A 24,386-nucleotide genomic window follows, 5' to 3' on the forward strand; every position below is an offset into this window, starting at 1 on the left:
ATCACTGCACATTCAAAAACAAGTCATCGCCCCGTCGAGTAGGCGTCAGCCTCGGCTGCCAAGTCGGCGTAGCGGGTAAGTGGCCACCGCGCCCGGCGCCGCCACCACCACCAGTCCGGGATGGGAATCCGGGAGGCGTAGGGAAGAGAGCGGCGTCGGGGGAAAGGAGCATATCCGTTCCGTCTCCGTTACCTCCTGGGCGAACGGGTCTCCAGTTGGGACTGTGGCGGAGGCCGGCGTTGGGGAGGGCTAGGGCAGCGGCGCGTTCGGAGCCGAGGCGCTTGGAGAGGAGGGAGGATGTTGTTGAGGGGGTTGCGACGGTAGGGGAGGCGGTCGTTGAGGCGGAAGGGGGGCGGATTGTTGGCGGTGGTGGTGGTGGTGGTTGTAGGATTGTCGAGGTTGGTCGGATGGCTTGCGTTGCGATGTGGTGTGGTGATGGGGAGGCGGAGGATGGTCTTTCCGGGAGGGGCTGTTTTGGGGGCGGGGATTTGGGGGGGAGGGGTTGCTGGATGGATTGGCGGTTTGACTGTTGCTGTGAGAGACGGCGTTGGCGTTGTTGGAAGGATTGTTGGTTTAGCTGTTCCTGGGGCTGCTGCTGTTGTCTCTGCTGGGATTGAGGCTGCTGTTGCTGTGATGGAAGACCAGAGTAGGGAGCTGGCTTCTGCTGCTGCTGTTGCTGGGTACGAGGAGGGAGGTTCCCCCAAAGTGCCATGTGAACCGAAGATGACTGAGGCTCCTGGTTCAGAGGCGCCTGCTGGACTTGCGCGGCTTGCGGTTGCGGGTGGATGTCGTCGTTGCGCTCGAGCCTGGGCCGTCTGGGGTTCAGAGGCGGCGGGTAGAGAGGTTTCATCTGCGGTGGTCTCTGAGTTTGCGCGGGCTCCCAGTGGGGTTCCTGCTGGAGGCCTTGAACATCGTTCCTGTTGTTGTCGGAGGAGGAGCGGGGAGGAGAAGGGGTCACGAGGCGGAGCGAAGGCGATCCGGTGGCGATTCTGCTCGGATCGGTGACGGGACCGGCTGGGCGGGGCCGAGGGCCGACGGGTTTACGGGGTACGTCGTGGCTGGCCATGTATGGTCCGTTTCGGGCCTGTTGCTGCTGCTGCTGCTGCTGCTGCTGCATCATCCCGAGCGTGGGGCTGGGCTGTCCGGCGGGGAATGCAGCAAAAGGTCGGGCGGGAGGAGCCAGAAGGCGGAGGTTATTGTAGCCGGGCTTGGAGCTGGTGCGGCCGGGGATGACGGGGTAAGAGACAGGTGAGTGTCCGACATTTGGAGATCCCCTTGAGGCAGGTGACTCCACGACAGGAGAGAGACCGCTCTGCTCAACCACGGGCTCGGCTTCGCTCGCGACGGAAGACGCGATCGTCGTGGCTGATGCGTGGGAGTCGTGGCTGTCGGATCGATGTGGTGGGTGTCCGGCGCCCGTTGAGACCGATGCAGCAGGAGGAGGGAAAGGAGCAGTGCCGGAACCGGTGGATTTCGACTTCGACGAGCTGCGGCGGCCGAGGGAGTTGCTCCGGCGGCGTGGGGGCTCAGGATGAGAGAATGACATGCTCGGCACCGGATGAGGAGCTCCTGCAGACGGGGGGACAGCGCTGTTCTGGATCACCGTATTGGGTCTCGTGGTGGCGGGCGAGTAGACGCTCGAGGTTCGGGATTGATGAGCTGCGGGCGGAGCCGCAAGGGCACCATTTCTAGCAATCTCGGCTGGCGGAAGAAGAACCGGGGGTGGTGGCATCATCCGGGGACCGGAGGGGGCAACGGGGCTTCCGGCTCCGTGGCCCATGCCCGCGGTGGTGGCCGTGGCAGCGAGCATGGCAGACTCGGCGTAGGAGGGCTTCGCTTTGGCGCCACCTCCCTGGCTTGCGCCCGAGGCATCGAGCTCGGCGATCTGTGCCATGTGCGTAGCGCTCTTGGGGTCCCCTAGGACCCAGTTGCCGTTCTTGTCGGCTACGTAGTATGTGGCAGACTTGGGAACGTTGTTGTTGCTGCCCACTGTTGCCGAGGGCGGTCTCCAGATGTTGTTTGAGCGAGCCGAACGGGCCGAGGTGATGGCGCCGTCCTCTTCAAATTCCGTCATTGTGCTCTCGCGGGCATTGTAGTGACTCTTTGGAGGCGCTGTGAGCTTGGCCGTCTTGAAAATTTGGGAGTTTGTCGGCGCAGATCCGCTTTGGTCCGCCCGAGGGAGTGACGACGGTGTGAGGTCTATCTCGGGGATCTTGAGGGAGAGTACCGGCTTTGGTGACGAAAGAGAAGGCTTGGCTGGGAGGAGACGTGACGTTGGGCGGTTCTGCGCCAGAGGTGACGGACGGTAGACAGCTGATGTGCTCTCAGGCCGGGAGACGGCAAGGCCGATCGCGCCGGGCCACCAGCTCATGCGACCGCTGGTCCGGGTACGTGCCGCCGGGGGCTGGCGTAGCGGTGACGGAGAAGGGGATTGCGCATGGTGGACAGGCGGAGAAATGTGGAAGATGTTGGCGGGGCCCTCTTGTGGGTGGAACTCCCAAGAGTCCTTCTCTCGCACGGGAAAGAAGCCCGTCTTTTCATCCGGATAGTCCTTTCTGCGCTTGCGGCGGGCGAAACATATGGCGAGAACGGCGATCCCGAGAGCAGCTGCAATACCGACTGCGAGACCTGCCACTTGGGCGGTGCCCAAGCTCTTGGATGCGCCAGCGTCAGCACCCTCAGCTCCTGGGATTGCCGTTGCGGATGCGGAAGTTGTCGCTGTGGATGATGGTGGCAAAGGTGGCGGCGTAACAATGCTATCCGTAGTAGAAGCTTGAGATACAGTCGAGGTAGTCAACGTTGTAGACGTATTTGGGATGGACGGTGTGCCTGTTGCCGAGATGAGAGTCGTCGGAATCGAAGTCGTGAGATGGCTCGTCGACGTTGGTAGGGTAGACCTTGTGGTTGTCCTTGGGGGAACGAGGATGATACCCCCAGAGGAAGGAATGATTAACGTCGCAATGATGGCTGTGTGTGTGGGCTGAACAGCTCCCGGTTGGTTCGAGCACATCAGGTATGCTGCGTCGATCACGGTCTCTATTGCTTATTAGATTCCATACCATGATCGATCATCAAGAACACAATATACGTACGCGGTGCATCACTTTCGTGACAGAAACCAATGCCCTTCTCTGCGACGATACACTGCACAGCACCCTCCCCTAGAGTGAGGCCTGAGAAGCCAACATTGGCACACAGACATTGCAGAGTGGGAGCACTGCCGCAGGTGGTGAGGTCGTAGTTGGCAGTCAAATGAGAACGAAAGCATTCGCGGGCACACGTCGGTACAAATCTCGTAATCTCGCTCGACAGGTTGAACGATGTCGCCGTAGTGAGGGAGGCCGGTAATATGAGTGAGAGTGTCCAAAGAAGAGGCTTGAGGGCCATTGTACGGGAGGACATCTAGGGACCCAAGTCAGCATCACTATATGTAAGGAAAGGCAAGAGGTAACTTACTTGGATGAAGGTCCCATCCTTCATACGGTCTGTTGACAGCCGACTAAGTCTGGAGAGGCGTCAGTGAATGACAGAGGCAGGCAGACGAAAAAGGTCTGGAAGTCAACAGCCTCAAGAGTCTACCGTGTATAAGCCTGATTGGGATGATCGACCTATTGGGGAACGAACCTATCGAGAGTGTGTTCTTATTAGGTTATTAAGAGACGACCCGCATCTCAAGATCGTATAGTATTGAGAGAGTCAAGAAAGTACTGTGGATAGAGTATCACCCGATTATTCCACGAGTATCAGCTGCGGAAAGATTCAGCCGAGAAGAAGAGACAAGAAAAGAAAGAGGCTATTCCATGCGACCAAAATGCAATGTGTGTAAAAGAAGAAGCTGAGAAAAAGCTAAAATTGAGAACAGACGGCTTTGGGGGCTCAGCAGCGGGCATGTAACTGTTCATACATGAATGGAGGCGGTCCCGAGAAAGAAGGAAAAAGAAGGTTGACGTGGGAAGGATGAAGGGAACACTGGTGCCTCTTCCGTCATACCCCAAGGGAACATGCTGCCGCTCACTCGGAGGCTCTCGACTTCGACCGCGCTTCGCTTCGCTTTTCCTGTGACTTCATCCGGAAACGCCATAATCTCGTTGCGACGAAAGTGGACGACGGGTAGACAGTCCAATGCCCTGCCTCACTATGCCGCCAACCTGCAGGGTTGGATGCGGTTCCTGCAGTCATGTCCACAGCGGCCCGGTCTGCTCGCGAGCCGCTGCTGGAGATCTCGTTGAAATGACGAAGGCCAGACAATTCGGGGCCTATCCGATTCCGTTTCGGGCGGTTGACACCCCAGCTGGTTGGTTGGGCGGGCGAGTCGCTCTATTTTCGTTCTGGGGGGAGGTTTGCAAGTTGCATCTAAGATCCAGAGTTGTGTGGCGGTCCAGGCCAGAATGTAACCCCTGCTGCATACCATCATACCAGACGGAGGAGGTCGAGTATCCAATGAAGATGCACTTGTTGAACAGATGCATGTACATTGAGTGGCTGAGGTGCTCCCACATCGCCCCCGAACTTAAGCGCCCAGTCTCCTCCTAAGCGCGGAGACCGAACAAGAAACCCAAAGATGTTGAAGCGAACCGCCCCGAAAACGGGCGCCAAAACGGCCGACTGTATCACGTGACGCAGATCAATGGCATTACAGGCCAGTGAATGACCAGACTTGACCAGACTCAGTAGCCAGATGTCAGACGTTGTCGCTGGCCAGTTGTTTCTCGTTACCCTTCCCATGGTGTGACTGCCTCCTTCGTTTCGAAAATCACAACTTTGAGATTGATGGATGTGATTGACTCTGCAGTCCTTGAACAACAAGAGTTGTTCATGCGACGTGAGCGAGTCCTGCTGCTCTTGACTGGGTATCACGACTAAGCTTGACACGCTTCTCCAACGTCAACATCCGCCATGAGGCATTGATGCGACATACCGACTTTCAAGTCACATATAGACCCCAAGACTTCTCGGGGCCGTTGCACTTGTCTAACCTAGCTCTTGCATTTCTGAGTAGAAAGCAGCGTCGCGGCGGCCGAGCAGTGATGCGAACTGCTGCAAGCTAGCCACCCCCAACGCAACCTCGCATCCTACCGACCATCCCGAATGTCTAGTGTATGGTCCCTTTATAACCGCCGATATCAGACCACTGCAAGCTTGCAGTGGATTTCCCCCCCAGAGAAGAACCGCATCCTGATTTGGTGTTTCTTAGCTGATTTCTAGCGAAGACATCAAGTACGCGGTGTCGAGGGATTAAGTCAGCCGACCAAGATGACCAGCCTGAAGATCGTTATTAGTGTTCAGTAATTTTCATTGTCTCCATTCATGGTATCTCATTTTTTCGTAGCCTCTGCCGAGAGGCTTATGGCCTCATCTGAAGCCTTCCGCATTCACATCCTGTCCCAGAATGGCAACCATTTATGAACAAGCCCCTCCTTGGCCCAAAGTGCCAGATTTACCCGCTGGAGCCTTCCTCTCATATCAGGCACCATCTTTCCCTTAACGACCCATTGAGCGGTCAATTAGTACTAAGACTTGACGCTGGCATCGGTCGCGCTGGGTGCAAATGCAGCCTTGGCGCGGTTGGACTTGATGACCTTCTGCACGTCCTCCTCGGTCTGGTCCCAGTCATTGGCATCGAGCTGGACGAGATCAATCTCGTACATATCTGCGATGTTCTTGAGGGCATAGAAGCTCTTCTTATCGTAGACGAAGCTGATGCTCACACCGATACGGCCGAAACGTCCTGTGCGGCCAATGCGGTGCAGGTAGGTCTCAGGGTCAGGCTCCGAATCTCCACGTCCCTTCATGGGGATGTCGTAGTTGATGACCATGGAGACACTGGACACGTCGATGCCGCGGGCCAACACGTTAGTGGTGAGCAGAACCTTGGACTGGCCGGTTCTGAACTCCTCCAAGAGACGATCGCGCTCTGGGCCGTCCTTGGCACCGTGGAGGGCAGATACACGATGGCCGTCTGCCTCCATTCTGCGCTTGATCTCGTCTGCACTTTCACGGGTCTGCATTGCGTGGTCAGTCTGGGCTTAAGCTGCTGAAATTACGCCGGTCTCACCTTGACAAAGATGACGGAGGAGCCAATGGTCATGAGACCGTACAGCTTCACCAGCACCTCGTACTTGTCCTGCTCGGTAGGGCAATCGATGTACATCTGAGAGATACCCTTGACAGTGAGCTCGGTGTGCTTCAGGCGGATTTGATCAGCCTTGGGCGCGAACTTCTCGGCGAAGCCCATGACCTTGTCAGGGAAGGTTGCGGAGAACAGAAGGATCTGGATGTCGCGGGGCAGCATGCTGTTATCATTAGCCAAGTTCTCAATAGACAGATTCATAGGCCAACTCACTTCTTAACACGGAGGCACTGCTCACCCAGACCTTGCTGGTCCAACATGTTGTCGGCCTCGTCAATAACGAGGAGCCGAAGCTTGGAGACATCCAGCTGACGTCTACGGATGATGTCCATGACGGTACCGGGTGTTCCAACAATGACATTGGCTCTGACAGGGGCGTTGCGCTCCAAAGCACCAGGAAGAGCTGCAGCAACGTTGAGACCCTCACAGAACTTGCCGATGTTGCGCACAACGCCCTCAATCTGACGAGCAAGCTCTCGACTGGGAGCCAGCATCAGAGCCTGAGGCTGCTCGAGCTGTGAGAAGTCGACTCGCGACAGGGTAGTAACGACAAAGGCAGCGGTCTTGCCAGTTCCAGATTGCGACTGGGCAATCATGTTCCGAGGGGGATCGGTCAGCATCAAGGGAAGGGCCTTCTCCTGAATCTTGGAGGGCTTTTGGTAGTTGAGGGAAAGAAGGCCACGAAGAATCTCGTCGCGACTGCACCATCGCGTATTAGAAATCTGCAAGCATTCGAATCGACTGTGGACTCACAGGTTCATGTCTGCAAAGGTTGAGACCGAGTAGAGAGTGCTGTTCTGGTCGGACTGGAGGTCGCCCAGCTTGACATCGACATCGTAGGTATTCTCGATAAGACCAGAGTCTGCGGCGCCGTCGACCTGAGGGACTTCGGCTTCCTGGGCATCCTGGGCTTCCTGAAGAGCTTCCGGAGCCGCGCCCTCAGCGGGCGGCTCTGTAATGCGACTAGCAAGGTCGGCCATCGTGACTGAGGATGCGCGCGGTCGAGTGTGGATTCTGGAGGAGGACCGTGAGAAATCGAGCCTATAGTCAGGTGCAATGATCGAAAGTCTTACGTGGCGGTTGGTCGAGGGTGGGTGGTAGCAGTCGAGGGGAAGTAGCGGTATGGTCAGCCGTCACCTGTGCGGCTTCGACAGCAGATTAGCGAATGGCAACAATGCGAGTCTGGAGAAAAACTCGATTGGAGGGAGGGCCGAAAGCAGGACAAGGCATTGACTTACATGCAATTGGGCTGGTGCTTCTCTGTGTGGTTGTGTGAACCGGGCAGGTCAGTCGGGAAATTTTGTTTGTTTTGCGACGACGGATTTGGAGCTCTCAAACCAAAATTAATTCTAGGAAGCTACGTCGTCTGTCACTCCTGCCTGTGACTGAGCAATCCAAACCGATGGCGGGGCTACGCGGGGCATTTTTGTCGCCTAACAACCAAGGCCTGAGTCAGGAACGGAAAGCTCACCTTCCCACCGACATTTAACCGCCAAGGGTGGCACGGGTGGCTCAGTGCGCCTGCCCAGCTGAGGTTGAGGTAAGTGGCTGAGGTAAGGCAAATGGAAGGAACCCGGAAATCATTGCGCCTATTCCTTCCTCACCTCGGTATCTCAAGGTAGATAAGGTACCTTAGGTAGTATCCGTATGTCCCACACCACGTGACATGTCATTCAATCTGCTGCAACCAGACACAGAGGTAATTGAGCCCAAGAGCTTCAGGTCAATGGGGTTTCCCTGTTCACGGGCCATTCTTCTCATGGGAGCCCGACGTCATTCATGCGATCCGTAGTGTGGTGCTGAGCCTTGAGATGAATGGATACCAGCAAACGGCATGGAATTATTCAATCTCCGGCGCATCCATCGAGCATAGCAAACCCCAGCAAACTTCCGTGCAGCTTGGGGAACCCGAATCCGAAACCCCTGTACTCAGGCACCAATGGCACCAATGAGTGGATTTCGCAGCAGGCGATCGGTCCGCTACCCCACCACAGGCCTCTTCAGCGCGCAATAACACCTAAAGCACTTGCCCCAAGCCTCCAGGTACCTTAGTGGACCGAGCAGCCGGAGAAACACACCAGTGCAGCAAAGGAAGGTTCCAGTTGGCCAAGGGGAAGAGCTGACGACGTCTCCGTCCGCTGTCAATGCCCCCAAGCATCCGACCCCAATGTACTTCTACAGCCAAAACACTCGACAGTGATACATTGAAATTCTTCCAAGGTTTGGTTGTGTGAGAAGCACAGCGCAACACAGTCTGACCTCTTCTGTCCCTTTGTCACTGATGGAGATCATCGTCTCGCCGAACCTCTACCCGACCGTGTCACCAAGGTGAGGCATACCTACACCTTTATCTCAGGTATTCGCTGTACATATCATTCGGGCGGCCTGCGCCTCCTGCTAGCATTCATCTACTCTTTCTGCCCAGTTTTCTCCCAGTTTTAACCGTTTTGGCGGGGTTAGCCTTATACGACTGCTCCCCCACCGCCGACCTCCTGCTCGGGCCGTAGCCCACCGTTGGCGGTTTGTCCTCTTCTCGTTCTCGCTTCTTCGGAGGATTCCATCACGAATCCCTCTTCCGCCTCCTCCCAACAACATCTCTGGCCGTCGCACTCAGTCTCAACTTGCCCTACTGGATCCCTAACCTTTGCATGCTGTTTCAACAGCATATGTGTGGACAATGGCGGACGTAGATGTTGCGCCGACCTTCGGCGCTGAGCTCAAGGTCCGTATTCCGCGCGCAGTTTCCCCCGCGGCTTGGCTTGGCCCCTCCAGACGCTGACATGTCCTTTAGGATGGCTTCAAGCCTGCCAACACTTGGGTTGCTCACGGCATATCCTGGCTCGACGAAATACAGCAATTCTACCGCGAAAGGAGTGCCATCGAAAAGGAATATGCTGCGAAGCTCAATGCCTTGGCCAAGAAGTACTTCGAAAAGAAGAACAAGAAGTCGGCGCCTCTCAGTGTCGGTGACACCCCCGCCATGACACCAGGTTCTCTCGAAAGCGCTTCCTTGACTACCTGGTCTACGCAGCTTACTACACTCGAATCTCGAGCCGACGAACACGATCGATATGGCAACAACCTCCTTTCTCAAGTGGCTGAACCTCTCAAGTTCCTCGGTACCCGTTTCGAAGAGCTGCGCAAGCGTCATGCCGACTATGCCGGCAAGCTCGAACACGAAAGGGATTCTCAATACGCGGACCTGCGCAAGACAAAGGCCAAATACGATGCTGCTTGTCAGGAAGTCGAAAGCAAGCGCAAAAAGTCTGAATCGTCCTTTGACAAGGCCAAAGCGCAGAGCGCCTATCAACAGCAGATTCTAGACATGAATAACGTCAAGAACACGTACTTGATCGCAATCAATGTCACTAACAAGCAAAAAGAGCGATATTACCATGACTACGTTCCCGAGGTTATGGACAGCCTGCAAGACTTGGCCGAGTTCCGTACCATGAAGCTGAATGGTCTGTGGACGGTCGCATCCCAGTTGGAAGCGGCTATGCTGGAGAGCAGTAACGGATTGATGCAAAAGCTAGCAACCGAGATCTCTAGAAACCAGCCTCACCTCGACTCTATGATGTACATCCGCCACAACCTCGGCGCGTTCCACGAGCCACCAGACAAGGTCTTTGAGCCTAGTCCTGTGTGGCATGACGACGACTTGATGATTGTAGACGAATCAGCCAAGATCTACCTCCGTAACGTACTCAGTAAATCGAAAGCTCATCTTGGAGACCTACGAAGAGAAGTTGACAAGAAAAGACGGGAGGTTGAGGGTATCAAGCGTGTAAAGCAAAGGATACGAGAGGGCACCGAGAAGAAGGATGAGGTTCTTGTGGTTACACAAATCTTCGCTTTACAGGAAGATCTCCATGCCGTCGACAGGCGGAGAGTCACCGCTGAAGTCGAGACGTCCACCATCACCTCAGCTGTAGGAGACGTCACGCTTGGAGCGAAGAACCACAACTTCAAGGCGCAAACCTTCAAGATTCCAACAAATTGCGACCTTTGCGGTGAAAGAATATGGGGATTATCAGCCAAAGGCTTTGACTGCAGAGACTGCGGCTACACGTGCCACAACAAGTGCGAGATGAAGGTCCCAGCCGACTGCCCAGGCGAACAGACGAAGGACGAACGAAAGAAGCTCAAGGCCGAACGCCAAGAGGCTGCCAACTCACTGTTGAAGCCGACAGCGTCCTCCCCTACCGTCGCAACAGATTCGCCGACCCTAACGAGATCGAACACGATGAATTCCTTGAGTTCAGGATACGCGCATAGCGCACGTCGGTCGATAACTGGGGGCCCGACATCGCCGATAGATGAGGTTCCCCCTGAGCCATCAACACCCCGCCCAGCAGCTCCTGCGTCGACTGTTAGCTCTACTACGGCCCGTAAGAGGGTCATGGCACCGCCGCCAGCGGCCTATATCAGCGAATTACCTGGAAGCGCGCCGAACGGGTCGGGCTCTTCAGACCAGCAGAAGGGCAAGATGCTCTACACCTTTGAAGCTAGTGGCGACGGTGAAGTATCTGTAGTTGAAGGCCGAGAAGTTACAATGCTAGAACCTGATGGTATGTTGTCATCCTCGCCAGACTTTCTTCAATTTGCTCACAAACACTCTTAGATGGCACCGGCTGGGTCAAGGTGCGCGCAGGATACAAAGAAGGCATTGTGCCTGCTAGCTACGTCGACTGGGCACCACCATCGCCCATGGTCGCGCAGAACACCGGAGCGTCTGCACGGCCCGAGTCGACCTACTCTAACTCTGGCTCTTCGATTGGAACAGCGGGGCCGAAGAAGAAGGGACCGGCAGTCGCCCCGAAGCGCGGGGCCAAAAAGCTCAAGTACGTGGAGGCGTTGTACGAGTACACGGCGCAAAGCGACGCAGAGCACAGCATGACGGAGGGCGAGAGATTTGTCCTTATCAAGGACGATCCGGGCGACGGTTGGGCTGAGGTCGAAAAGGGCGGCGCGACGAAGAGCGTGCCTGCAAGCTACGTCCAGGCAGTCTAGGAGTCGTGTGCTCGGAGACGAAGAAGTTACAGGAAGTTGGAGCCGCACGCGGCGGCGGCGGAGGACGTTGTACTGCGAGACATTTCACAGGTGCCGCAGAAGCACGTTACGCAGCAAAAGGGATTTGAGACAGCGAGAGCTGGTCACTCAGAGCCGCCTCGAGCAGTTGATCCTGCGGCAACGTTCTACGCGGAACGTGTGACCAGCGTGCGGCTGGTGAAGCAGAACCAGAGCCAGAGAGAGCGGCGGAAGTCGAAGCTCGACGATGTTGCTGCGTGGCGGAGATCAAGAGAAAGAAGTAGCATAGGCTAAGGTGCATGCATTCGATGCAGGTCGTTATTTACATATAAGGTGGCGGGAGTCGAGTTGGAGCATAGGGGGGCGCGGTTGTGGTGGTCTTTGAAGTAGTTGAAAATAGCAAAGCATTCTTGTTTATCGCCCCCATCATTATGAGTACATTCATTCACGTGGTGTTTTACTGTGTACGTGTGCGAGGTTTGACGGTAGAGAAGGTAATCAATAAAAACGTCGAATCGCCCATCAATGTCACTCGGTGTCATGAAAATCCAGAAATTCGGGCGTTACTGGCGACCTCTCCCCCCTGCAAGGACTCGGTGGCATCGTCTCCCCTACTAGGAATTGAGATCGTGGCCCATTCCGTTTGCGGTCAAAAGGCAAAAGGGGAGCGAGCAGAGGGGAGGGGGAAAAGGATCGGGGAGATCCCAACCGGGCCTCCCGCTGCCAGTGACGCGGGCACCCGCCAGCCAGGGCCATGCCATTCCAGTTCGCTGCAAGAGCCCACGGGCCTTTTGCGGGGTGGCACCTGGAGGATGACGAGGCCCGTCGAGGAAGAAAGGAAGAGTGAGAGTGCCTGGTTATGTGTAGGAGTCGAGGCTTGTGAGGAAGAAAAGAGACTGCAGTGTTTTTTACACAAGAATCCGCCAAGGGTCGCTTCTGTAGAGCGTAATCTCTTGAGATTTTTTTCACTTCTTCTGTGCCGCTTGGAAGTGTATCCGTAGACTGCAGAGCCAAGTCTGGCAACTTGGCATGGATTTGGAAGTCTCCCAAGAAGCAAAAGCAAAGCAAACAGTTCGAGGCCAGGGCCAAGGCCAAAGGTGAAAAGGATCCCCATGAGTCCATGTCCCCAAGAACGGGCCAAGCACTGGCCAAGCACCAATCAGATGACAGTCGAGGGCGGATAACCCCTGATAAACCCGCTGAAGGGTGTCACACAGAATGGGTTGTTGTGTGCAGAAGATGGAGGGGTGAAGGGGGGTAATTTGGGATGAATCGAGGATGCAATTTCTTGTGCCCAAGGGCTGCATTTGTTTTCCTGCGACTGCGAACTTTTGGCAGCTTGGATGCTGTATGCCTGCAAGCTGTAGGGCAAAGTCGGTCAGGGTTCACTGCCAAAGTTCGAAGTAGGGAAGAAGGACGAGGCGACGAAATGGTGGCAGCTGATCATAGGCCGTTTCATTTGAAATCGAGACGACTGGCCGCCATTTCAGCTTTGACAAGTGGCCAGCGTCATGCCCGGGGGAAGTGGGCAGACGGACCGAAGAGGGAGAAACAGAGGGAGGCTCTGTTCATTTGTATCCAGTCCTGGATTGATTGGCCGCGATATGTGTTCTTTTTCTAGTAACAACGAACGGGCAAAGACCCAGGCAAAGATTTCAATCTAACCGGTGGCACGTCGACGTTGGTCTGAAACAGGGCACATTGAAATGGGCGGGACTGACGTAGTGGAACCAACGACGTTGGACTCGAAATATGATCATCGCTCGGATAATTTCTCGTCTGCATCAGTGCATGGACTCGTGGAGTGGTCGTAGGTCGTAATCCGAACGGGGGATGCTGATAATTGTATCCTTATCCGTACAAATAGACCGCAGAGACTAGATTGGAGCAGGTTGGTGTGTGCCGTTCTGCGCCTGGTCTTCAAAGTGTTCAATCTACTCGGCATCAAACGGCAGCAGAGTTGCGGTAGACCTGAGAATGAGACCAGACCGGGCCGGGGTGGAGGTTGGGTCTCGGTGGGCGGTGGCAGTGTTGACGTGGACTTCGCGGCGCGGCATTCTTTAGGTCGCCGGCGAAGCGAAGTGAGTCTTGTTATGGCCGTTTCTTAGCTGCATGGCCTTTCTCTTGAAGCGTTCTTGGGATCATTTCTCGCGCGTGGGCGGCCGGTCTTGGCCAATTGAACGAAGTGTTTGAGGATTTCCTCGGTGGCCGATGTGGAGGAAACTGGATAGAAGGTCGAAAACTAGTTACAGACTGCAGCTGGTGTGCAGGTGTGGTGCCAGTGGATTGTTGTGGTGGTGGTGACGAGAGGACGCGGAATCGGAAGACAGGGACTGGCAGGGGCCCTCCTTGCCTCCATTGATCGCTGTGGCAGTGCATGGAATGTCGTTTTTGACTGGGGCAAAGAATGGGGATTGATCTCCACTTTCTCACTGGCGGCTGGGTCGTAATGTCTCTGTCGGCATGCAAAAAAAGGGGTGGAGGGTGGGTGAGACCGTGAGACGGACATGCTTGTGGCCTTGAGCACATGGGATTGCACGAGTACCGTGGCCAAGTATCCGTACCACCTTGAAAGTTGAATCTTGGTCGGTGGGTTTTTTTTGGTTATCGTGACTGCCGTCAGATGGATAGATGATGCCCTGCTTCTCGGAGTTGACATCTCTAGTAGTGGCAAGCCGGCGGCACTGAGATGCAATGGTGCTTCGATGGTGTGTGGGGAAATTCGTGTTCTCTTTTCGTCCAGAGGCGTGTTCATGGCTGTGGCGATTGAAAGGCACAGATACTCAACAAGAGAATCTGGATACGAGCCAAACCGGAAAGGAAAAAAAAACACATTAGGTGCGAATTGCTGAGTGAGACTGGCACTGTGAGGCGGCGTGACGGCCAAGCGGCTCAGCGGCATTGCAAGGCATGCTGATGGGCGGTGCTACTGGTTCGTAGCGTCTCGGTGCCTCGAAAACGGCTGGATCCAAAGTCGATCATCGTTTTTGTTGCGTTTCAGCGGGTTCGACCGGGCGACTTGAAGCAATGGGGGATAGAATAATGGGATTGTTTCCAAGGTGCGACGGATGGGGGATAAAGCAAAAGGTGCTGCCTCAGTGTAGTCCGTAGATTGTACCTACACGGAGTAGAGCGTGAGAAAGGCAAACGGGCCACGGCAAGCCGCAAGGCGATGGTTGTCGACGACGTGGACAAAAAAGTCTGTGCCCAGACGCGCCGGTGCAACGCGCCCAGAGACGGACGCTGGACGACCTGACAGAATTACATCACCAATAATCTTTCTGCCCGTGTTTACAATACACAACCTGATCAAATTGAGCAACAAGGGGTGTGGTTGTAAGAATAGTCGCCAGCTGAGTGCTTGCCCAACAGCCAATTGAGTTTTTGCTCTTGCTTGCCGGGAACCCGATTTAGCTCCATCCCACCTTCCCGCTGTCTGCAGCCACACCCCTCTTTCCTCTTAGGTTCATATCAATGGAGAATTGTGACCCACGCCTTCCCTCCCCGTCCCCTGAATTGGACTCGCAAATGTCTTCCCAGGAGAAACGTCCAAGCAAGAGAGAGCTGCTGCCATCCAGCCAGTCAAGGACAATGGTGCGGTTGTCAGACAGACACAAGGAGACACTAGAATCCACTAGGCGAATGAACGGCTGCTGCTCCTATTCCCCCCCCCCCCTCTTCCCTTCCTTTCCTCCCCGGGCGCGGTCCACCGTCCACGACTCCTGTCGGTCCTTTCCTTGGCAAGCTGGCAAGGCAAGGGAAATCTGGACCAGGGCCGCAAAGTCTGGGAGGAGACTCGGAGACTGGGAAAGAGGGCGCGCGGTGGAGACCTTCACCTCCCAGAGTCTGGGGGGTGTGGGTTGCAAAGAACGAATTCCACTTTGCGGCTTGCCCTGCTTCTCCTTCCTGGTTACTCGTACGAACAATACCTTGAGGTAAGTACCTACCTAGTGTACGAATACACTAAAAGTCTGCCAGGTAATGTACGGATCCCCAGCACTACTGCGTACCACCACCGTCAATCACGCCGTTTTTTAATCATCCACCTCCCTCCTTCCCGCCCGACCTCTCTCTTTCCTTCCTTCTCGTCATTCTCTCCCAAAATCCTCATCCGACCTCTCGTTGCCGTCTCCCCGGGTTCGAGTGCGCCTCCCTTTCCCCTTCAATAAATCTACACAGTCAACTCCCTCGCTTTGGTTGACTTTTTTTCCTCATCTACCTTTCACTAAACCGACCAACCCTTTTAATCAACACCCCTTTTGGACTCCGAAACCTCACCCCTTTCGTAGCTCACACACAACTGTTCCTCACTCTTTCGGAACATTCTATCGCTTGGCACTTTCCGATCATCACCTTTGGTTTTTGGGAATTCACTTTGGTCCCTTCGCATACACATTCACAATGAAGTCTGTCGCTGCCATCTCCGCCCTCGCGGCCCTGTCCGTCGTCTCGGCCAAGCCTACTGCTACTGAGCGCGAGGCCCCCATCAAGGCCCGTTCCTTGCCTGCAGTCTCCGCCTCCGGCAACGGTATGTATCACCAATTTCGCCTCGTTCTGACCCAATTGACTGACATGAACTCGAACAGCTTTCTACGCCGATGGCACCCGCTTCTACGTCCGTGGTATCGACTACCAGCCCGGTGGCTCTTCCGAGAACGTCGACCCCCTGGCCGATACCACCATCTGCGGCCGTGACATTCCCAAGTTCAAGGATCTCGGTGTGAACACCATCCGTGTCTACTCCGTCGACAACTCCAAGGACCACAAGGAGTGCATGCAGAAGCTTGCCGACGCTGGCATCTACCTCGTTGCCGATGTCAACAACCCCAAGTACTCCATCAACCGTGCCGATCCCCACCCCTCGTACAACGCCGTCTACCTCCAGAGCGTCTTCGCCACCGTCGAGGAGTTCGCCCAGTACGACAACACCCTCGCCTTCTTCTCCGGAAACGAGGTCATCCACGATGAGGCCAACACCACCTTGACCGCCCCCTACGTCAAGGCTGTCACCCGTGACATCAAGAACTATATGGCCTCCCGCGGCCTTCGCCACGTCCCCGTCGGCTACTCTGCCGCCGATGTCGCCGACAACCGTATGCAGTCCGCTGAGTACTTCAACTGCGGTAGCGATGATGCCCGCTCCGACTTCTTTGCCTTCAACGACTACTCCTGGTGCAGCTCCAGCTTCAAGCAGTCTGGATGGGATGTCAAGGTTAAGAACTTCACCGACTACGGTATTCCTATTTTGTAAGCGACATAAACATTTACTCTCTACTTCGTCCAAGCTGACCAATGATACAGCCTGTCTGAGTACGGTTGCAACACCAACACCCGTACCTTCGACGAGATGGAAGCTCTCATGAACTCTGAGATGACCGGCGTCTACTCTGGTGGTCTCATGTACGAGTACTCCCAGGAGGCCAACAAGTACGGTATCGTCGAGATCAGCGGCAGCACCGTCTCCGAGCTTGACGAGTACGCCAACTTCAAGAGCGCTCTCTCCAAGTACCCCGCCCCCACTGGTGACGGTGGTGCCGCCGCTACCTCCCACTCTGTCGCCTGCCCTACGTCGGACTCCGTCTGGATGGTCGACCCCACTAAGATCCCTACCATCCCCTCCGCTGCTGAGAAGGTAATTCACATCCCTTTCTTCCCTGAAACGAGTAGACCGCTAACAAATGAACAGTACATGACCGCTGGTGCTGGTACTGGCCCTGGTCTGGATGGCGATGGCTCCCAGACTGCTGGTGACTCTGCGTCCGACGGCGAGACCACCGGAGGTGTCGCTTCTGCCACTGCTTCCGGCAGCGCTTCCGCCACTGGCTCTTCCAACGCTGCTCCCGGCTTGACCTTCGGCAGCCCCATTGAGAAGGCTCCTTTGGCTGTTGCCGGTCTGGCCGCCATGTTCACCATGTTCGGTGCCTTCCTGTTGTAAGAAACTGAAGCCATGAAGATGGGCCCCCAGCTATTGCTGGATGTACAAACGATATCCAAAGGGCATTTGCTCTTAATTCGCATGAAGCACTAGATTTGATGTACGGCTTGGCCGCTATTTCGTTAGTTTATCAATGACACCCAGGGTACGGGCGTCCCCGGCTTCTGTAACAGTGAATAACACGGCATGGAAACGGTTTTATTGGGAGTTGAGTCTTGGTGTTGTCTGTGCCGCTTTACAAAAGCCACAAAGGACCATGAATCCTTTTCTATGCAGGCGCAAGATATTTGTACGTATTGTTGCGAAAAAAGCAACGACGATTGTAATTCATTTGTTTGATTATGACATGACGCTTTCATCAAATCTACCTGTGTGAAACCCAATCTTCTGTTACAATCTGTTGAAGGAAGATTATATGAGTTGAGTGGAGTTGAAATCGACGTCAACTTAAGCTTGAAACTGAGGTTCCGGTCATGCAGAAGTCGGCGCGGGACTTCGCTATGGTCTGTGGGTTAGTTCAAGGTTCAAGTCTTCAGACGATTATCGCTAATGTCCAAATGATGCTGAGCAACACAAATACTGTGTCACCAAAGTAATAATGGACCCTCACCCGGAGCCATCATTGTTGCAATGGTGCTGAAGGTACAGGTCCACTTCGGCATCCGCCAGACTTTGAAGGAATGCGGAAGTCGTGGAGAAGTGTTGTACAATTGCATAGAGCCCGCGGGGCTTCTGGCGCTTCCTCTGGAGCATCATTCTGAACCATCTTTAGAGTCGACACTGGGTCGGGGCCAGGCATGTCGTCCGCTGGATCGAGCGGGAAGACGCCGTAGACTGCTCCGGCAGAAGTGGAGAATACGCCGTAGCTTCCGCTAATAATACATTCATATTTTGCGACACGCTTGATCGAGCCTACCATCAGTACGGTGGTTAAGAGAATGACGCTGACACAACGAGCGTTTGGATCCAAGACCCTTTTTACATACGATGGCTATTTCAATTGCTTTCTGGTGCCGCCGGGAAAGCGGCATTCTAACAGAAATCCGGGGGACGTTGCAACGGGTCAATATCAATGTGTAAGATGATTGGTGGACTAGGACGAGCATGTGTTTGGGGAAAAGTGACATCCAGGCCAATTGGCATCGAGATCCTCCGCCCGAACACAGCACACTTTTCTCTCCAAGGCACACCCTGAGGGAGAAAGGGACCTACCGCCCAACCTTCCACCACAAATTCGTTGACGGCTTGGCGGGGATGAATCAGGCCATGGTTCAACGTCGGCTCCGAAGGTTCCTGATTCCCTCGTACGGAAATCTTTGCTGATCCTTTCTACGGCCGCGGCACAATCACAGGGAACTTCGAGGTATGCTCTTCGAATCGCTTATATGCCGAATATCCGGCCCCGCCCGGTACAGCCAATGATTCCTGGCATGGGAGCTGTTTGGTTCTACTTTATAGGATGGCGCTCAAGTCTCCGATAAAGTGACAGTGAACTGCTATCCCTAATGCTCGAGGCTCTTCTATTTGCTGCAAAACTCTTTTTCGCGAGAAACCCCGCTCCCCAGCAGTGTCGCATGTTAAGAGCAGGGGACTCCTCGTCTTTCAAGTGACCGGTTAAATCGTCTGAAATACAGACTTCGGACCACGTTACTTCAGTTTCAACCTACATCCTCTCTCGATTACATCTCAACGACACTTGAAGATGATGTTCCAGTCCGTCGGTTGAGGAGAGAAGCATAAAAAAAGAACCATGCGCCAGAGAAAGGCCGCGCGGCGATTAGGGCCAGTCATCGTGGCAGCCACTCTGGTCCTCGTCACTTACGTTCTCTTCTATCCACGCGATAGGCTCTGGAATCCCCTAACAGAACATTCGTCTACAGCAGTGTCCTTTGACTGGAAAAAGAAGGCAGGCCTTTCAACTGGAGCGGCATCTGACTTTGAAAGTCTCCATCTGAACGAGGGAAAATGTCAGGCGACGTTCCCCGGCCTGACGAAGGAGATAGAACTGGCCGAGGCGGAGGGAGAATTCCAGCTCGGACTCGGCGACACTTCCGTCTCGCTGCTGGGGCAGATCAAGGATAACAAGATACTGATACTGCAGGCGCCGAGACCTGTGGATATGTCAGATCAATGGATCGAGGTGGGTTTCACATCACTGCTTATACACTTGCCACCTCCAGGCAGAAGTATATCCAAAGATTTCTTGAATCCGCAGAAACTAACACAAAGGCCCAGCGACAAAGCGCCGCCCTCCACCAGCTACACCGCGCCATCCTCACCTCGCCAACCCCTCTACCAGACACCTACTTCAACCTCTACATCCAAGATACACCCATCAAACACACCTGGTCCCACAGCCGTCTGGCGCGGACCTCGTCCTCCTCCTCCTCGTTCCCTCGACACATCTTTCCCATCCCCCACTTCTCCTTCTGGGCTTGGACCCAGCCCTTCATCCGCTCCCTCCCGCACGCAGCGTCCGCCATCACCGAGATAGAAACCAGTCTGCCGTTCGAGAAGAAGGACGCCCGCGCCGTGTGGCGCGGCACGTCGTGGTTCAATAACGGCGCGAGTGCGAACCCGCGATCCAGACAGGACCTCATCCAACTTACAAAGGACGCGGGATGGGCCGACGTGCAGGCGCTCGAGTGGACGAATAACGGGGAAAACGCGACGAACGCACTGCCGATTGAGGATTTTTGCAGGTACAAGTACATCATCCACACCGGGGGCGTGTCGTACTCTGGCCGGCTGCAGTTTCATCAGCTTTGCGAGAGCGTGGTGTTGAGTCCGCCGGTGGAGTGGATGCAGCATACGACGCATCTAGTTGAGCCAGTGTATTCGAGTACCCTACTTCAAGGCAAGCTAGAGTCTAAGACTACTTCCCAAGCCAAGCCCCGAGACGAAAAACATCATCATCAAGCTTTACCGAAGACACTGGAGCAGTGGACGACGACGCTCCGCCCAGAGGAAGCCAACATGATTTTTGTCAAGCCGGACTGGTCGGATCTCGAGGCGACGGTCCGCTGGTTGGAGAAGCACCCGGATGTGGCGCGCGGGATTGCGAGACGGCAGCGGGCGTTATTCTCTGATCGGGGGTATTTGAGCCCTGCGGCGGAGGTGTGTTACTGGCGGGCTCTTGTCAAGAGTTGGAGCCGGGCTGTGCGTGTCGATGATGATGTTGGCCGGAAGAGTGCTGGCGCGGTGAGCTTTGAGGAGTTTATTGTGCGGTCTGACAAGGCGAAGAAGAGAGGTCATTGAGAGATTTACCGCGTGGTTTTTGGGAGATATGTCAACGGTGTCGCAAAGCATGAAGAAGGCCGAGGCGTAGAAGCTTTTTTCGTCGGGATCTTCTCTTTGCGCTCGCGCGACTACTCACCAACCTTGGCCATATAGCCAGGGGAAACTTCTCAGATGGGAGAAAGGAAATCTGGTGGGCTTTCCCCAGAGAATTCAACAAAGTCTATGCGGTATCGGGTTTCAACGATCATCGTTACTGGATCAGAATTTGGATGTCGCGAGCACACTTCAAACTTATGGTCGCGAGTCCGGCGACACGAAGGGAAACAAGGATGGAGGTCCCAGGCACTCTAGGCCCTGAGTCAAACTTTACGACGAGAAATTCGTGGCCAAGGCAACTCTGCAATATGCCAGCTCAGGCCTGCACGAGTACGTACGACTTGACTTGAAATCTATCGAGTCTACAGCTGGACGATGTGCCTATTGGCAGGGACCTCGTCGATGATTTGTTCACTCACGTCAGTCTTTTTCCTTTCACATGCCTCATGCGGTCATGCTGATCCTATCGGGTGTCTTCGAAGAAGAAGGGACAGTGAGAAACGGCGGATATGTCAACGCCGTCGACGTCGAAGAGCACGGGGAAGGGCGAAACACTGTCATCTTTCTTCTGCGCCTTCCTGGAGCTCTCGTCCGCGCAACTGATCACGTAGACTGGCCTGGCGATGAGGGGAAAAGTATCTGGATAAGAAGAAGGGAAAACTCGGTATCCGCAATGGGCATACACGAGATCTTGGACTACAAGAAGCAATCACCACTGGATCTGATTCTGGATTATCACAATAACCTCTACCTCCGGTCCGGGGGCCGTTGACACTGGCCACACGGAAAATTATACAGGTCATTTCTCACCACGAGTCAAGCATCATAACGAGCCTCCGCTGGTCAAGACAACTATGGACATGACCGGAATTTGGCGAGGACGAAAAAAGCAGAGGACCTTTGTACCATAACCAACCATTGACCGAACTCCCAAACTTGCGCGGTTCTCGGCACGCAATAGACGCATGGCGCCTCGGCGCAGACGCGCTCCGGCTCCCACCTACTGCCTGCTTGGATGTGGGAACTTCGGGGAAGGGCGAGATACCTAGACCGGAAGGTATATAATACCTCCGTACGCTGATCAAGTTCTTGCCTGCCGGAGGGTTGACTTGGCAAAAGAAATCATCAAAGCGAACCTGGGAATTTCATCACAGTCACCCCCGTTACACGCAGGGTCAGGGGATGGTGGGGGTCTTGCACAACTTTCCATTCTGCCCGTGGTCCCGATATCCTGGGACTCGAGCAGGCGAACGCCCTCGGGAGCAACGGAGTTTCCCGCAGCTCTCGTTATATGCGTGCGGGTGGTTTACTACTGTTGGAACCAACAGGTTGGTGACTCGGGCATATTCATGGGTTTCGACAGGGTTGGACATGGTTTCTTATTCAAGCTATCCGTACGTCTGATCGGCAGCGGAAATTAGCGAGTCTCGGGCAGTCTTGAGAGTTTAGGCGGGCAGCAGTAGTAGAAGCAGCGGTACATAGGTAGACGAACGTGACCGCATATTGAAAGCATGATTCCATCACTGGAATGCCAATGACCGATCACCAAAGTTTCCGTACTGAAACCTGATCTGGATCTTTTTTTAACGCCCGATTGAATTTTCAATAGGAAAAAGCCATAGCACTGGCGATCATCACATGGAACTGATGTGAAGCAAGGTAGCAAAAATACCAGTGGTGTTTGCCGGGCAATTGTGTCCGGACCTCGGTGTCTCCCATGATCGTCCATCCCCCTCACTACAACTTCAAACCACCTCGCCTCGCGAAAAGCTGGGTCTAGGCGGGAAGCGAATGGACATCTACCTCGATGCATCTCGACAAACACGGTCGAGAAAATTTACAGCGTTGCGTGCGTGCGTGCGTGATGAAGCGAAAGCTGCTGAGTGCCGACAGGGTAATACAGGAAAAGGCCCATTTGTGTTGTGTAACTGTAACCTGGGCAAGAGGAACAAGTTTATGACATATCAGCTTCCAGCCATGCAGTGCAGGCAGGGCACACAGACACAGACACGGACGCACATGCTCGCTCACGACACGCCACGACACGACACAACACGACGAACCAGCTCTCTGGGACGGGCAAGCTTATGTCTTTCCCGGGAGGAGGAATTCCCATGTCTTGGACTCAAACGAAATTAAGAAAAACAGCTAAAGAGATATGTGTGTCATATGGAAGGGCAGACAATCTGCCTTGGACTATGGTTGCGTGGTTGATTCACACACTCACACTTATCTCACACATCTCTGTCTCTTCCTTTCGCCTCTAACCTCCAACGAGGGACGACTCAACGAGGGAGAGCGAAGAAGCTGGGAACAGGGCCCGAGAACCGGGGACAGCTTCTCACCTCTAAGCTCTGGGCGTTTTCTGTGCGGCACAGTAAAATCAGTGCCAAAGCTGTCCACCCATTCAAATTCCGAGGGGCGGGACAGAAACCACCATGCAGGTTGGCTTGTTAAGTTGTTGTTGGTGTACTGCACATGCACATCACGCCCTGCTGCATCTGCCTAGACTGGGCCTTTCCTCTCCGTGGACCCGTCCGTCACACCGTCTTTCGGGCGGTTCCAACGTTGGTTTGTGAGGCTGCGGATAGTCAACCATTGGAACTGGCTTCGGGATAAGGTGAGAGGTCGCAGCGAAAGCATCTGCTTCACTAGCTGAGCGAGAAGATATTCTCACTCGTTTAAGTATGAAGCGTGCGTTTGTAAAGTGCGTGAGAGGATGCGACTCCAGCTTTCCCCACCTGTCATAGGCAAATCACGTTCTGCCATTCCATCAATTCATTTTTGGCTCGCTGTCAACCAACGAACTTGTGCAGCTTCCCACCGCGTGTGGTGGTCCGCATAGCTGCATAAAAGTTGTGATCCTTGGAGGGGATAGTCTGGAGGTGGTGTTGTTGGACATGTATGTCTAGGCTGTCGGTTCCGAGCCACATGGGAGCTTTTCATCCCAGTGCCCACCCCTCTCACCCTCGTGTCATATGTCACATTGGCATCTCTTTGTCTCTTTTTGTTTCTAAAGACCTCCGGTTGGCGATGAGCGAGGTAACAATGGCTCGGTTAGGTAGTCGATTGGGGAACTTCGGGCTTATTTTCCTTCTTGAACCACGATCCGCTTCTTATTTCTTTTCGTTTTCTCCCGCAGCTGTGGCACCTTGTTTTCCTTTTCTGCAGCCGTTTGCATATGGCTGAAGCAGGAAAAAACTTCGTTGGTTCTGACCTTCTGAAAACGTTGTGCATATCCATTTGCTTTTACCCCTCCTCATGCAGGAAGCCCACACCCACTAGATAAAAGGGCTTGGAAAAGAATTGCGCCAGAAAATACAACAGACAAGAAAAGAAACGTCTACAAAGGTTCGAGAGATAATAAAAAAAAATGGTTCTTGATAGTAAATAGTACCCAGTCCCGGCGATTCGGTGACCCCCCTTCCCCCTCCTCTAGGTTTCCCCTTTATCGGCCGATAAAAAGGCCACTCGCCGTCTTCCATTCTCCACCCCTGCTGCTCCCCCTCCTTGAGAACGTCCCGACATCCGGTAGCAAATCGGGGAAGAAAGCGCCAGGTTCCAAAGTTAAACACTTCTAAAAGGGGGTTCTTTTCTGTCAATCCCACGCAAGCTTTTGGCCAGTGAGTGACCTCGGAAGCTAAGTCGCCCATGTGCTCCAACAAACAACTAAGGTAAGGTATGTCGAGACTAAATCGAGTAGCAGGATGGTAGGAGAGGGGAGGGAAGGGGGGGACCGCCGAACCAGAAATCCCAGGTCCCAGGGTCCAGGGTCCCCGGGTTCGTGGGTACCTATCGTGTCAGTCAGACGACGCAGCAATTGTCAATGGAGGCTTCACGCCTGCGGGTAGTCGAACAAACAACCACGACCAAAACTCCAGACAACCACACCAACCCAAGGTCCCAAGTTCCAACCCGTTGGGTCTGGCAAGTCTGGGTGTCTTGGTCTCCCCG

At 54.6% G+C, this 24,386-nt stretch overlaps 7 protein-coding genes across 7 annotated transcripts; 3 read left to right on the top strand and 4 right to left on the bottom strand.

Annotated features, from left to right (window-relative positions):
* Nucleotide 1: 1 nt before the first annotated feature.
* Nucleotides 2–3,387, bottom strand: BDZ83DRAFT_565456 (uncharacterized protein; the record flags this gene model as incomplete). The annotated part of the gene is made up of 2 exons (XM_060503758.1): nt 2–3,036; nt 3,093–3,387. The coding sequence occupies 2 exons, from the start codon at nt 3,385–3,387 to the stop codon at nt 2–4; spliced, it is 3,330 nt and encodes a 1,109-aa protein (XP_060370992.1).
* Nucleotides 3,388–4,011: 624 nt separating this feature from the next.
* On the bottom strand, nt 4,012–4,725 carry BDZ83DRAFT_646380 (uncharacterized protein; the record flags this gene model as incomplete). The annotated part of the gene is made up of 2 exons (XM_060509958.1): nt 4,012–4,317; nt 4,417–4,725. The coding sequence occupies 2 exons, from the start codon at nt 4,723–4,725 to the stop codon at nt 4,012–4,014; spliced, it is 615 nt and encodes a 204-aa protein (XP_060370993.1).
* Nucleotides 4,726–5,510: 785 nt separating this feature from the next.
* BDZ83DRAFT_646381 (DEAD/DEAH box helicase) lies at nt 5,511–7,110 on the bottom strand (the record flags this gene model as incomplete). Its single annotated transcript, XM_060509959.1, has 4 exons — nt 5,511–6,002; nt 6,056–6,293; nt 6,344–6,829; nt 6,884–7,110. 4 exons carry the CDS (start codon nt 7,108–7,110, stop codon nt 5,511–5,513), a joined length of 1,443 nt encoding a protein of 480 aa, XP_060370994.1.
* A 1,697-nt stretch (nt 7,111–8,807) lies between these two features.
* Nucleotides 8,808–11,143, top strand: BDZ83DRAFT_746811 (uncharacterized protein; the record flags this gene model as incomplete). The annotated part of the gene is made up of 3 exons (XM_060513323.1): nt 8,808–8,852; nt 8,922–10,701; nt 10,755–11,143. The coding sequence occupies 3 exons, from the start codon at nt 8,808–8,810 to the stop codon at nt 11,141–11,143; spliced, it is 2,214 nt and encodes a 737-aa protein (XP_060370995.1).
* Nucleotides 11,144–11,576: 433 nt separating this feature from the next.
* On the bottom strand, nt 11,577–12,531 carry BDZ83DRAFT_290200 (uncharacterized protein). The gene has a single exon (XM_060502181.1). It carries the CDS (start codon nt 12,281–12,283, stop codon nt 11,690–11,692), a length of 594 nt encoding a protein of 197 aa, XP_060370996.1. The 5' UTR covers nt 12,284–12,531; the 3' UTR covers nt 11,577–11,689.
* Nucleotides 12,532–15,562: 3,031 nt separating this feature from the next.
* BDZ83DRAFT_565386 (glycolipid anchored surface protein) lies at nt 15,563–17,096 on the top strand (the record flags this gene model as incomplete). Its single annotated transcript, XM_060503749.1, has 4 exons — nt 15,563–15,689; nt 15,748–16,408; nt 16,463–16,793; nt 16,848–17,096. 4 exons carry the CDS (start codon nt 15,563–15,565, stop codon nt 17,094–17,096), a joined length of 1,368 nt encoding a protein of 455 aa, XP_060370997.1.
* A 1,750-nt stretch (nt 17,097–18,846) lies between these two features.
* Nucleotides 18,847–20,354, top strand: BDZ83DRAFT_746813 (glycosyl transferase family 90-domain-containing protein; the record flags this gene model as incomplete). The annotated part of the gene is made up of 2 exons (XM_060513324.1): nt 18,847–19,236; nt 19,332–20,354. 2 exons carry the CDS (start codon nt 18,847–18,849, stop codon nt 20,352–20,354), a joined length of 1,413 nt encoding a protein of 470 aa, XP_060370998.1.
* Nucleotides 20,355–24,386: the final 4,032 nt, after the last annotated feature.

This window comes from Colletotrichum acutatum (assembly GCF_030867785.1).
Source record: "Colletotrichum acutatum strain CBS 112980 chromosome Unknown BDZ83scaffold_4, whole genome shotgun sequence".
NCBI classification, from domain to species: Eukaryota; Fungi; Ascomycota; class Sordariomycetes; order Glomerellales; family Glomerellaceae; genus Colletotrichum; species Colletotrichum acutatum.

Coding starts and splice junctions, on each gene's coding strand:
- BDZ83DRAFT_290200 (XM_060502181.1), bottom strand. CDS start 12,283: ATGGACTCATGGGGATCCTTTTCACCTTTGGCCTTGGCCCTGGCCTCG.